At 41.7% G+C, this 14,717-nt stretch overlaps 2 protein-coding genes across 3 annotated transcripts in view; one reads left to right on the top strand and one right to left on the bottom strand.

Moving 5' to 3' along the window:
• Positions 1-1,450, top strand: part of sh3bp1 (SH3-domain binding protein 1) — a 16,093-nt gene extending 14,643 nt beyond the window's left edge. Inside the window, exon 18 of the mRNA XM_005934398.3 lies at positions 476-1,450. Within this exon, the coding sequence (XP_005934460.1) occupies positions 476-762 (287 nt within the window). The 3' untranslated portion in view covers positions 763-1,450. The remainder of the gene's footprint in view (positions 1-475) is intronic.
• cdc42ep1a (CDC42 effector protein (Rho GTPase binding) 1a) lies at positions 1,258-14,717 on the bottom strand. Of its 2 annotated transcripts, XM_005934400.2 has the most exons (4): positions 14,439-14,717; positions 9,303-9,406; positions 5,244-6,237; positions 1,258-3,007 (listed from the first exon to the last, which is right to left on the bottom strand). In XM_005934400.2, the coding sequence occupies exons 3-4, from the start codon at positions 5,713-5,715 to the stop codon at positions 2,286-2,288; spliced, it is 1,194 nt and encodes a 397-aa protein (XP_005934462.1). In that variant the 5' UTR covers positions 5,716-6,237; positions 9,303-9,406; positions 14,439-14,717; the 3' UTR covers positions 1,258-2,285. The 2 variants fall into 2 exon arrangements, with proteins under 2 accessions (XP_005934462.1, XP_005934463.1); XM_005934401.2 differs by lacking the exon at positions 9,303-9,406.

Here is a 14,717-nt window from a genome sequence, read left to right as displayed (position 1 = left end):
GATTTATTTGGTGTTAACTGCTGTATTAGGAAAAACAGATTGCATATAATTGCCATTTTAATGCCTTTCAGTTGCAGACTGATATAAGACTGACTCAACATGTCAACATTTGGGGCAGGTTTTAGTGACAGTGTTGCTCAAAAATCTCATTTTACAGCAGAAAAACCGAGAAGTGAGATAACTTTATCTTACTGGATAACACAGATAATGACGTCTTTTAAATATGAGGACATAAATTGCAAAAGAGGTGATAAATTGTAGTATGTGAATTATTGTTATATCACATCGTGTCTGGTGATTCAGCTCAGGCATTAAAAATGCGGCTAAATCTGTCTTTTATTTACAGTGTATACCACAGATATAGTTCAGTTGTTTAAGGTTTGTGATTTTCGCTTTCAGAAGTGCATGACTTCTTGTACTCGTGCGCTCAATGCTGTCATTTCCCCGCCCCCCCCCCCCGCTATCTTTCTTACAGCAAGGAGAACTTTCCCCCCGAGCAAGTCTAACCAGCCAAACGAGCAGGTCACGGTTCAGTTCTCCAAACCAAAACTGCCGCCACCTCTCAAGTCACATGCCCCTCCACCCCCGATCGCACCTGCGACGGTTCCAGACACTAGGCCCCATCCGACGCCTGCACCCCGAGGACAGCAGGCCAGCATGAAAAAGCCTCCTCCGAAAAAGCCTGGACTCAAAGCTCCAAACTGCCCTCCACCTCTTCCCCCACCATCACAGGCAAAAGAGGTTCCTTCTATGGCACAGTGAGAAACAAATGTCCCTCAAAGTTCTGTTATTGAGTCGAGCAGAACAGCCGCTGAAACACTTTCATATTTTGTCATTAAAAAAAAAAAGACAAAGAGTGCTGGGTACGTTCAGATTGTTCAGTAAGTTGATTTTAAGTGTTGCAGATTTTTTTTCCCGTAACCAGCCTAGTAATTTTATTTATTCTGATGGTTTTACGGTCAGAGAAAAAAAAAATAGACGTATGATAAATGAATTCACAGCAAAAATATTTTCCTGTGGAATTGTCCATAAATGTACAAAACAATTGTATTTGTGTAAGCTATTTTAGTGTGGGAAAACTTTTTTTTCTCTGGTTTTGGCATTTCACTTATTAAACGATACCCCACCCATAAGCCGATAGTGGCTGTGCTCACTTTGAACAGTCCTCGAAAATTCAAACTTTTTACAGCAGTGTTTTGGGGTTTATAGAGTGTGTCTGGAATATTCCTTTAAACCAACTTGAAATGAATGCACAACTCATTAAAAACACCTTTATTGTCATTTTATATTTTTGTAGTATAATTGCTGGTACTGGCTGCAGCATATGGATGTGAATTGCACTATGTACTTACTGCAGGTGCTCATACTGTATGTACATATTCATAGGAGGTCAGCAGATATCTTCATGTGCAGCTTTATAAAGTAACATATGCATGATGTTTCCTCTATTTAAAAAAAGCAATACACGGGTCGGACTTCATAATCATAAAAAAGGTGCGCAGATTATCTATATAGAAGGTCTGCAGCATACAATGCACAATATATAATTCAGGCTTTAGTTGCATCTAGCAAATACCAGTATTACGTGTAGTATTACATTGGTCCACGTAGTGTAATAAATGAGATCTCTGATTATCTGATGAGACTTTACACTGTAAGTTCTGGGATTTCCCCTTTTCTTGTTAAGTACTGTTCTTCCCTTTTTTCTCCCCTGCTAGTATATTCCTGAGTAAAAAGAGATTGTAGTGATAGCAAAAGTTTGTGTTAAGACCAAATATATTTTTCCAACCCCCCCTCCGACTTCCTTTCTGTGTTCTCATTAGTAATCTGGTCTTGCACCTGAAGCCTTTCCCCCTCGTATATGAGGAAGTGTAAAAAAGGATAAAGTGAACGTCAGGCGTTGCAACTTCCGCGTTGAGTAACGCTGGGCTTTCCTTTGATTGTAACTACATTCGCTAGTACATCCGCACTTTCCATACCCTCCATTGCTTCAGTTATTTTCCTGTGCAGAGCAGGAAACGTGCAGCAGCCAAGTCTTTCACTCCTTTTAGGTACATTCAGCAGCAGGTTTGAATCAAAATTTTATATCCTCGGAGCACGATTGCATAGAAGGAATTCTGTATTAAGGGCGAAGGGTGTTAAGTTTCCATGCTCGTTCTGTCAGCAGAACCAGCCTTTTGTCATCCACATGATGATTTTACATGATTGGTTTGATTGGACTTTCAGAGGAATTATACATCACATTTTTTTAAACAATTTTTTCCAACATGTTTGATTTTCTGAGCTCAGACTTTAATTTCGTCCTCGTCATCCATATAACTGTAGGATATTTTCTTCCTTGGCTGGCTCATGAACTCTGAATCTCCGGTCTCAGCCCTGTTCTGTCCCTTTAAGAGGCCGGCACCATAGTGACGAGCGAGCACGTCTGTAGCACTCTGAAATCGTTTGCTCTCCATCCTTACTCCCATCATTCCCCTCTCAGAAGACCCCATCACTACATCAGGAACTTTAACAGAAAGCCCGACTCCATTCGACTCCATTGCGCTCCCCTCCTCCTCTTCCCACTGGGCCCCATGTGGGATCTTTCCACTCCCACAGTCTTCCTTCAGCAATGAATCCACGTATGAGATTGTGGCCAAGGAGTCCATTTCTGAACCTTCAGCGGTCAGCCCGCATGCTGACCCTATCTCCTCTCCCTCCCAGGTGTGGCTGCGCTCCTCCGGGTGGCCATCGATGAGGCTAAATACCTCGCTCATGAGGGAGGGGCCAAGGTCAAAAGTGAAGGTATCCAGGGAGGTGAGGGAAGGAAGGGAGTCGGAAAAGGCAGTGGTGCGACAGGGGTCGGAAGTTTCAACAGAGGCGGAGCAGGTGGACAAGATGATGTCAGAGGGGTCGGTCAGAGAGCCGCGGTGAATGTTGGTGGAGCAGGAGGTGGGGATGGAGATGGACGGCTGCTGACGCTCGGAGCGCGAAAGGCGAGGCAAGGTGACAAAACCAGACTCCAGACCTGAGCAGGAGACACATGAAATCCATATATCAATAAAAATCAGCTCAATCCAGAGGTTACAAAGAAACCTCTAAAGCAGTAACAAGCTCAACCACAGAATACCAAAAAAACAAGATGAATACAAACAAGTTAACTCTGCACTGAAGAGTTTGCATATGCAGCTCTTTAAAGTAGATTGATGCAGTTGCATGACTTTACATTCCATTCCAGCAGGGGGCAGTGTGTATTCATATTGCTTCACGATTAAAACCTGGCAAAAAACCACTTCAGCATCCAAAGTGCTGACTTGTCCCGTTCTGTGAACAGTGAATCATCGGCCCGATGCTGCCGGATCACAGAATAAGTCACGCACTCACAAAATGCTGCCTGCAGGACAAAATGGGTAAATTACAGCACTTCTCAGTGCCAGCTGTATCGGGCCAAGAGTCGGGAGGTTTTCATTTCAACCAACGAAAACAGTTACGGATTTTACAGTTTGCACATTTTAACCAAAGAGAGAGAAAGAATTAAACCAGTTTATGGAGGATTTGTTTCAAGAAAACGTGCAATCTGTCATAACGCAACATAACTGGAAACTTAAGTAGCTTCAGTTCCGTTATTATTTTAAAGGCTTTAGATAAATAAAAATGTTTGCAGACATCAACTCATATCCAGATAAAAACATCACACATACCTATATATAGTTATTTAAAACCTGTTTTCTTTCACTTTCACTGGTGATCTGATCACATTTCAGGGATTAAAGAGGTCAGGAACTCAAATACAATCTGATCACTCACTCATCATTTAAAGGAACAGATATGAAAGAAACTGGATTCCTTTCACTTAACTATAAGATTTGATGTCAATATGCTAAATATGAAGCTGCAAACAGGTGATGGTTAGCTTAGCTTAGCAAAAAGCCTGTAAACATGGGCAAACTGCCCCCTTGACTCTGTTTAAAGTTAGGCTTAAGCTTCAAATCTCATTTATTAAGAACAATGAGGCGTCCTTTAAGCTTTTCTCTGGTCCTTATTGTTTCTAACAATATCTAAAAATGTAAATCTGTTTCTTTAAATTTGAAGATCATGAAGTCACTGAATCATTAGACAAATAAGTTAATGATAAAGTGAAAATTTAGAAAGGTTTAAAAAAAAGATTTTCCTGTGGGCTGTTTTTATATTCACCAAACCCTTCACACACACACACACACACACACACACACACACACACACACACACACACACACACACACACACAAAGCAGGCCAGACTGCATCAGCCATGAGTGTGGTGTTAACAGGGGTCATTCAAACATTCAAACAGCCTCCCAGACAGCTCGCTGCCAGCTCTGTCTGGATCTAGGTGTGTTATCAATGTAAACGCTGCTGATTACGAGCCAAGGTGATTCATAAGGACATCTGGGGCAGTCTGCCTCTAGATCTCTGGGTACATGATGGATTCATTTCACTGCACTTCAACAGATGATCCCCACATTCCTACAGTTCCTAGTTAACGCTGGAACACTGTGCTGGAACTTAACCTATTTGACTTTTGCCCACATGAGACATTGTTTACCAGTGATGTCATTTAATAGAAAGGAAGGCACTTAGGGACAGCTTAGTGATTTGGTCGTTAAAGGATTCCTGAAGGACTGGGCAAAGGTGAGCCTAAGAGCGTAGGGACTAGGGCCTGAGCCCGAGAAGTCCACGAATTATCCAATTAGTTTCCCACAGTAAACCGGGCTCAACTAGTGTAACATTAGCTTATATAGCAAATCTGATTTGTGGCATTTATGGTCCCATGTTGGGATCTATTTTCATAGCGCTTTAACTACACAGAGAGAGTAATTGTGTGAAATCAACCCATGCAGAGGCTACAGAAACAGACTTGTGTGCACGACTATAAAGCAACAACAGCGCACTGCTCGTGGTGACAATATCCATAAATTTAGCTTGAATACGACTCTGCTAGCCGGTATACTCCAGGGTACTAATGACCATTTTGGTCAGTGTATTTACAATATTCATTACAAGCAAAGTACCATGGCAGTACCTTGGAGAAAATCAGCATTCATTTAGTGTTTCTGTCCTTCCGATCACCTACTGAATGGAAAATCCGTCTCTTTACCCGCTAATTTCTAGTTTTCCTTCCTGATGTTTGGTGTAGGCTGGTAAGGGCTAATAAGAGTGATAAAAGTGAATCAAATTATGCCACGCATAATCATTTGATCCATAAAAACCAGATCTCTCACTCACCATAAGAGCTTTTCTTCTCCTCAGGCGTGTTTTGAGAACTGGGGAAGAGCACCTTGGTGGTGGGGCTTCCATTAGGCATATCCACATCCAGCCTGGGCAGGGAGATGGCATTTTTGATGATGGGAGAAATGGCAGGAGGCGGTGGAGAGAAATCCTTGGATGCCTCTCTGGGTCGACTATCAGAGCCCCTCCTAATTTGACGGAGGGTCCTGGAGAAGAAAGCTCCGATCTTGTTGTCGGGACTGGAAACAGAATCAGTTTCCCCATTGTTCCCGTTGGCAGTCCCGCCGTGATTGCTGAGGAAGGATGTGTCCCCAAATACATCGCCACCGCGGCCCACGTGCATGGTGTGACGGAAGTCTCCCAGAGGAGGGCTAATCATGTCCACCGTTAGGTCTCCTTTATGGCGACGCTTGCTGTGGGAATGTGAGACCAGACCCTTCAGACCTGACAGCTTTTCCTGAAGATTCATGATCAGAAATCAAGAATGGCTCGGATCTTCTTGAGAATCAACTCGAAACAATTTCTGGAATTGCCTTTAGTCCCACAGAAAGGTCAAACTTAACAATAAATTTCAACTTCTCTCCTTTTAGAGTTTTACCAAAGTCACTGACAGTTCGTCAGTCCAAAGTATGGACCTGGAAAATAGCTCTCAATGGTTATTCCGAGATCTGAAGCTGTGTCGTTTTTGAGGCTGAAACGTAAAACTCCAGGCCTACAGTGCCAAATAGTTCACTAGAATAACATGTCTGTTTATTATGTACAGGCCAAGTTCTGTCCCAGTCTTTGTAGCTTGTTGACATGCATAGCTGGCTGAATTAAACAGGCACAAATTGAGGAGAACACTATGCAGTTGTGTTCCTGGAGGCAGCCGATCCAGTTGGAGTGTGGTCAGGTGGAATGGCTCGCTTTGGGCTTTGGCTTTGTCAACATCAGCTCAGAAATAGGTCCAAATCCAGCTGCAAACGGTTCTGCGGTCACACCATGGAGCCATCTATTGAAAGTAAAAACAGGGAAAAAACATCTATCTTTAAAATGTAGACAGGGATGTGCTTGTTTTTAAGGTATATTGAAAGAAATGGATCACACTTGCAGTTTGTAATGTGTAAGCTGAGATTCAGAGAGAGACCCTGGTGCTTTCTGTTTCTGGATGCTACACGGCGTTGTAAAGTACAGTAACATTTCTTTCTTTCCGCAGGTTTTTTAAGATTCCGCGTTCCAAGTGTCCGCTGGTCTGGAACCATCTAAATTTAGACCACAGTTACTGCTCCGTGAAGCAAACCAAAGTCTGCTTCTTATCCGTGAGATGGGTGTACTTCCAGGGAATTCCTGCTTCCATTTTGTCCTGCTTTGTCTGGAGAGCAGGTTACACAAATTTCATTTTACACTTCCCTGGAAAAATGACTTTCAAAAAAGCTTTCAAAGCAGGAGCAGCAGGCCTCATTCAGCAAGCTCACATTTGTTTATAAACAAGCAAAATATTCTCAGGGAGATAGGAAGAGATAATGAAAATATCCTGATAAGAAAATTACTGTTGCTATCTGGCTCTAACACCAGATTACTGCTGTATAGAGCTCCCAGCAATTCTAAGTACAGGCAATGTGCTTTGTACAGTAGGGGGAAAAAGTAATATGTTAAAATGTTAGTTATTATACTCTTTTTTAAAAATACATTTTTCACTATCCTACCTTTTCCCCTTAGCTCTTTAGTTGTACCTTCTCTGAATTTTGGTATTAGTCCAAGTTTAATCATTTATCTCTTTCCTTCTTTTATATTTTTTCCAGTGGCTCCACAGTGTGGTGGTTAACACATTTGCTTGAGATTCCAGGAGAAGACGCAAATCCCTGGGAAGGTTGTGTGAGGAAGGCAACCCCTTTGTGGCTTATGGGAAAAGAAGCTTATAATTATATTTCTTTTCCATGTTTTCAATGTCTGCTTCGTTTCAACATCAGGAAATTAACAAGATTTGTCAAATTTATCTGAAGAGTTAAGGTTTAAGCCTTGTGCTGTTGCTTTTAATTTTTATTCAGGTAATATTAATCAGATTTTTTATTTTTCTTTAGAATGTAGCAGGATGGCATTAGTAACCTTTTGTAGGAGAAGCTGAAATATTTTAACATAAATGAGCCTTTTCTCAAGCACCACATTTCTATCTCTATAGCAGCATGCTGCACCTCTGCTCTACAGGTCCCTGCTTCTGCTACATTATCAACAACAGATGAATGAATTATCTACACTGCAAGAAACTGACTTTCACTTTCAGCCTCTGGTATCTGTGGCCGTAGATGACACGGCATTGAAGACATGATCTGGATGCTGATCTGTTCCAACTTTTCATGACGCTGGAAAAAGACACTTTTTGACAGTGAAAACTACTGTTAACTACATAAAAGAGAAACGCGTGGATGACATGTGTCTCTAAATAAATGTTACGCTCATGGTTTGTAGGCTTTGCAAGTCATGGCACTGCTGCTGTGATGGGCTGACAGAGAGGATCAACTCTAACCTATTCACAAGTTAGAACCTGCACTCCATGATGCTGTAAAACACATTACGGGGACTCTTAAACTACTCACTAAATGAGACAGTAGCAGACTTTGCCTCCTTTGTAGTACGGAGAATTGAAGATGAGGGTAAAAGAGCAGCAGGCTGCAGATGAAATGCAGCAGGAAAGCAGAAAAACCCATCATCAAAGCAGAATGTCTTCTTGTAAATATTCTGCAGTGGAATATTTATTTATTCTTTTTTTCAGCTTTGTGTTGCTGAAATTTGAGATGATTTCCTGTTAAATATTGGCACAGCTAGACAAATAGCATTAAGCAGAAGGGAGATTTAATTCTGGCTGCTTTTGTCATCTGCTCTGACAAGCTTCAGCATATATAGGACTCTTTATGAATAAAAAATAAAAACAAAACATAGCCCAATCTGATGCCAGATCATCAGTAATTAACAACAGCTAGCAACTAACTTTTTGTACTCCATTTTAATTATGTAACATAACTGATAATCCTTTGCTGCCTTTTTTCAGTCCTGGAGTTCCCCACTTCTCTAAGTCTGTCTTGGCCCTTTGTCATGTGTTCGTTGCCAGCAGAGTAATTGATATTCAATTTTAAAATATTTTAATAGCATGAGCCAACCCTGACATGGACTTCTCGTTCTCTCCACTTTCCAGATGCAGCGTCTAAATATCAGTGGGCCTCCCACGCGTGCACAGGCCCCGTCTGGCTTCATTAATGACTGGCTATGGTTCATGAAATGGAGATTGCGTCAGGTCCAAGGCAGCCTTTCTAATTTGCTCCTGACCGCAGTCCCAGGCCCTCCGCTCCATTTCCCCTGGCTGCTGTTTTAAGAGGGGCATCTGGGTGTGGAGGGGGAGGAAATATACCACATACCAGCGCCGAGTAAAGCCATATCAAGGCTTGCAAAGGGACACAGAAGGACCGCTATACCGAGGTGCGATCTTAAATCTGAGACAGCGTGCAGGCCTGCAAGAACCTGGTAGATGCTCCCATGAGCGGAGCTGAAGCAACAGGCTACCTCCTTGATTAAAATAACGTGCGTGTCGTTAGAGACAATAAGGGAGTAATTCCAAATAAGGGGGAAATATTCATCTTAAGTTAGAGAGAAAAACCCCATCCTAATTGATAACCTGCAGCATTACCGGAATACTGCACACATGAAGGCATTAATTACTCTGGCTGTGTACTTACGGAAAGCTCTGCTCTTTTGTTTCTGCCTGTAATCCTGTTAAAAAAAACCTTTGACCACAGCTCAGAGGGGGTCGGTCCCTCTGACTCATGTCATGTACTTGAAGCCTCCGGGCAAAGCTCAACAACCCATCCACTGTCCTTCTTTCCTCACTGAGAAACTTATTCGTGTGCGCTTGCTGTTTTCTGCACACTCCAGTGAATTATATAAACAGCATGAATTTAAAACAAGCATCAAAAACACATTAAATGGTAATAAGTCTAATGCTATAATCCAGGGAGCAGTCTTTGTGCATTCGTCTTAGATATCAGAAAAATAGGGGAGCACTTGACAGCAGGGACTTGGACATACCCTGGATTATCCCCTAATCCTTCATCTCCTCCATTATCCTCGGTATGGCACCTCTGTCTGGGCAGAGCCTGGCTGCTTCAGCTTAGAACCACTGGTTCTGATTTCTGCAAGAGTTGAAATACAATACAAATGAGTCGGAGGGAAGGAAAGAGTGAGTTTAAAGTGAAGTAGGGTAAGAAGGAGGAGTGAAGGGAGAGGATGGCAAATGCAGGCAGAAAAGAGGATGAAAGGGATAGGTGGTAGGAGGAATGAAAGGAAGCGAAAAGGTCAGCTGAGGAGAAAGCAAAGGGAACAAGATGTGAGAGGATGATGGCACGCTGATGGATGTTTATGAGGAGAAAAGAAGGAACGCAGGCTGTGACATAAGGGAAAAACACTGGGATTGGTCCACAACCTTATTAATATAATCACTCTTTCAACAGCTGTTTTATGGATAGACTCGTCTCACAGCAGAAACTCGGACTTGTCAGAGCAGTTGAAAGCACAGGTTTATTAAAGATGGCTGGATTCCACTTGTGGGAGAGATCCCTTTATTGTGGACAGGGTTAGCACAGGACATTCGCTGTTCCCAGACAGTGAATCTCAGCGACTTTGGTGATCCAGTGTCTGAGACCTATTAAGTGTTAATGTGAGTATCATTTTATGTGGCCCAATGATGAAAATCGAGCATCAAAGCACTAAAAGTCGTACCTAATCACACTTTTATATTCAGTTTTAAGCTGCTTTTCTGGCGAAGTTACTGTTCAGGGGATTCTCAGAACAACATTTCCATGTCACTGTGTACAGTATTTTCCTGAGGTGGCTTTGCTGGATATAAACCAGAGTAACCACAGTCTAATAGGAGCCGTGTGTGTTGGTTGTTGTGTGTGCACGAACACATTCCTGAACATAGCATCAGTCGGTGGAGTCTTTACTACTATCAAACATCCGTCTCTTCAACCTCTCCTCTGATTCAAACCATGTTTACGTCCTAATCTCCATTTTTTTCTTTTCTTTTCATTTCTTTCCTTTAATTTGTCTTTCCTTTTTAAACTTTGTTTCTTTCTTCATTCTGCCTCGTTCCTTTGTTAGTTTTGTTTCCATTTTAGCTTTCTTTACCTCTAATTGCTCCTTCTTTGTTTTCCTACTCCTTGAACGTCTTGACTGACTTATGAAGGATGTAAAAGCTTAAATATAGCAGCCGTCAGGCCACACACACACACACTTCTTTTCATGACTGTAACTCAAAATGTTTACTCTGCTACAGTTTGTCTTGAGTAAAATCAGCGGCAGACTTTGCGTTTTATCGTGGCTTTTCCCCTCCCTGCTCTCTCTCTCCCTTCTCATGTCCTCCACTCACTAACCCCGCTAACCAGGTGAACAAACATACAAGATAAGGCCACATTTTTCAGGGTCAGTCTTTGGCTTTCAATTACCGTCCTATTTTCACCAACCATACTCAGTTTGAATCCAAGCAAAACACTGCTACACTTCCTCCTCAGTCAAGAAAACATTTTCATGCTTCAATAAATATCCATACTGTCCGAGCCTCTCTGGTTCCTCCTCCATCTGCTGGATCTGGCAGACCTAATTTGCCTACTTTGTTGGATATTTTCTGTTTTTATCTCTTTCATACTCATACATGCAGTTTTTTCTTTACTGCTCCTGCACTATTTTTGGAATATTTCAAGTTTTGAAATAGTCAATTTACTTTCTTTATGAGCATAAAAGAATACACAAACACTACAAACCACACATAACTAATATTCACTGTACAGTATATATGAATTAACAAGAACAAGACATTGCAGTATTGAAATTAGCTAGTGTCACCTTTTAGCGGGTGGCTTTTTCCTTTTGGTTTGTTTGCTAAGCCTAACCCTGTTTCTTACTCCCGCTGACATTGCCAAGTTTTTTGTTCTTCACAACACGTACATCATTAACAGTGTTAACGGTGGCAGTTATACTCCAAAAAGTCTCAGTTTTAGTTTGCTGCAGGCAGTTTTCCTATTCTAAAGCTACAGCTAGCTCAATAATTAAGCTAACATTAGCTGCACAAGCTGGTTCGCTAATCAAAACATATCTGCACATATATAATGTAGCCTATAGCAAAATTAAATCAGCTGAAAAAAGTTTTTTACTTAACAAAATGTATTAAGTAATCTTGTTAAAAAATAACCTCCTTAAATTAAATGTGTTTCAATTAAATTCTGAAGAGGAGAGAATCTAAAATTTCTGTAATATTTTACTCCCAATGCGAGTGATCATTAAAGTCTTCTGGATAAATACACACAACAAACATCTATTTTCAGGCCATCTGTTATGGTGTACAGACACCCAGTATCACATTGGGGAAGTTCTTTAGCAATCTTCTTACATGTTATGTTAAATATCATTTGTGTTTCTAGTTCAGCAGTTCAGGTTGTGTTAGATTAGCTAAGCTGTGACACCACAGGTGCAGTGAGCTGCAGGTTTGCTCATGATCCAGATAGTTATAGTCAGAATTTAATACTATAGTAAATTCAATTCAATTTTATTTATATAGCGCCAAATCACAACAAAAGTCGCCTCAAGGCACTTCATAGATACAGAGAAAAAACCAACAATCATATGACCCCCTATGAGCAAGCACTTTGGCGACAGTGGGAAGGAAAAACTCCCTTTTAACAGGAAGAAACCTCCGGCAGAACCAGGCTCAGGGAGGGGCGGCCATCTGCTGCGACCGGTTGGGGTGAGAGGAGGAAGACAGGATAAAGACAAATAACTTAGTCACACAGGCACATAACCAGTTGGTCAAGTTGGTCACCGAGTAGCAACCACTGGTTCCTGGGGGGAAATGAATATTTCCCAACGAGTTGTGAGTGGTTGGTGTGAAATTGACAGCTAAGTCACACAGGACAAAAGACCAGCCAGTGACCCCATGATAACTATCTATCGTTAGGGAACATAGACTCTGGCTTGTTTTCAAACAGTTGTTAACTACTTGCTAAGTGGTTGTAAAACCAAAGACAGCATTGCAAACTGCACAGTTAGTCCATTTACCTACAAAGTAAAAGTTGCTACTTTTAAAACTTGTTGGTTTCAGACACAACTTTTACTTTGAAAGTGCTCAGTGAGTGGCTAGTTAGAGAATTTTTGCAGACAAGGCAGCATCTTCCATGCAAAATATGGTTAACTGTGATAATTTGTGAGTGAGGAAAGGAACCACAAGGAGATTTTTGTGGTACAACAACCACAAAATCTGTCAGCAACTACTCGCTAAGTAGTCGGGAATACAAATGTTTCCCTACTGACCAGAGGCTACCAGAGGGTCACCAACCAGTCTCTAGGTCTGTTCACTAGGCCTAAAATACAAAGTTATGAATTAAGATGAATTAAGAAGTTGTCTCAAACAGGAAATTTTTTCATCATTGTTGGAAACACTTAATTTTAGATTTTTTATGTGTGGCGGTGACTCTTAAAAATCTTATTAAAAACTGTCTCAAATATAGGTTTGGTGGCTACACATACAATAACCACAACGTGCACAGATGGATCCTTCACTTCTATGTTTGATGCTTACATTATATTAATCGATGCTGGCTGAACCTCAGACCTTTTAGGCTGCAGATGGTTTATCTTTCCATGAGCCAACAGCAGCCAGCAGTGGCCAGGCAGCTGTTGATGGATAGGTTTGCCATTTTCAGCCTCTTAAAGATTTGGTGTAGACTTTAACCAGTGGGTTGGAACTTGTTGCGTGGTGTGAAAGCAAATACGGCAACTACATTCACACCTTAGTAACTGACCCTTTCCTGGTTAGTTGCGTCAATGACACCTAAAGGTCACAGAGTTTCCCTCAGAAGAATGTAGGACTCAGGTAAAAAAAAAGAAAGAAAAATGAAGAGATGAAAGCAATGAGGAATGTATGTACATGTTTACTTAATCAAGTATGTTTTCAAGAACTATGTCATTAGTGCAAATCATGTGGGGGGGTGTACAGAAAACTCATTACACTGCATGTGTTAACCATCTGCTGCTGCGTACAGTACTACAGGATGACAATATCAAGGCAAGTACTCAAGGAGGATATACTGTATGGCTACCGTGGGGAGATTAATTGAGGGAATTACAGAGCCAGTTAAACATGAAAAGGTCAAACACGGTACAGACAGGTCCTCAGAAAGGAAGGCTGAATCCATAACAGCATGTGCTTTATTGGATTTTAAGTTATCATCGCCAGTGACACAGCTGGATGATTATCGACCACCTCAGAGCACGTTTGCCTACAGCAGTCTGTTTTATCACTGCATACGTGTTAGTGTGAGTCTGTTTGTGTTATTTAACAGGGTGGGCTCCCTCAGGGGCTCTCCTGCAGGGCGTAGGGTCAGAAGGCCACTCGCCTTAACTTCACCAAGTCAAGTTCCACTGAATCAGTGCACATCCCTGACATGTACAAAAATTGATAGGTTACGTAGTGTAACTGCTGTAATTACAAAGTAGCGTGATCAAAATCAAAGCACATGCCAGATTTTATTTTGACCACGGCTGCAGTGGTGAAATGATATACAGCTGCTGCTGGATATAAATATGCTGCTGAAAAGACTGCGTTTCATGTGAGACGCACAACAAAAGCCCTTATCCTGTACAGTGTGACCACTAACAGCTGGGCTTCAGTCAACATTATTACACGTCTTAAATGAACTGCCTCAGCCGTAACTGAACCTGGATTTACTTCAATTCTCTCACCACTGGAAGACTTTTTTGTTATAAAGTTAATTAAACAGTATATTTAGGTTTTTTTAAAGGTGCTGAAAATTAATCACATCAAACCACAACAATAATGTCAGCAGGCGGTTAGTAATTTCTTTTGATTCATGTCCTCACCGAGCAGGTAACGTATCCAGATAGAGGCGAATTCAAGTCCCTCATAAGATTGCAATGCATTTCTCACATTGAGTTTATATATTCATATGACATAACTGCTGTAATATACAACAGAAATCACTACAAAGTCAGTGCACTTACTCCACACGCACGCTTAAAGTCTCTGCGTGGTTATCTAAAATAAAGTCATATCGTGTTCCCAGTAACTTACCACTGCGGAGCTCTTACTTGGTCGTATTCATTTCTTCACAATAACATATAATGGCTAAACGTCCAAAGAGAATATAAACTCACCTCAGCAAACTTTAAAGCGCAGAAACAGTGACCGCTTCCCTCAGGTTTAATTATTTTTCAGTGGGCAGTGCTGTGTAGGTTGGGGTGGTCTGAGCGAGCCGCTGGTGCAGGCGGACTGTCCCGCTGGTGCGCCGGGTGTGAGGAGCGGGGCAGCGCGGAGGATGAGGAAAGGGGCGGGCTGAGGTTCAAATAGCAGCGAAACCATTAGAGAGCCGCGACGGGAGCTCCTACATTGCCTCATGCTCCGCTTCTCTGTCTCTCCCCAAAGTGGGTTTGTGT

The sequence above is a fragment of the Haplochromis burtoni genome, unplaced genomic scaffold (genome assembly GCF_018398535.1).
Source record: "Haplochromis burtoni strain Fernald_Lab_line unplaced genomic scaffold, NCSU_Asbu1 Contig_180, whole genome shotgun sequence".
NCBI lineage: Eukaryota > Metazoa > Chordata > Actinopteri > Cichliformes > Cichlidae > Haplochromis > Haplochromis burtoni.
This window is presented reverse-complemented; position numbering and strand designations above follow the sequence as displayed.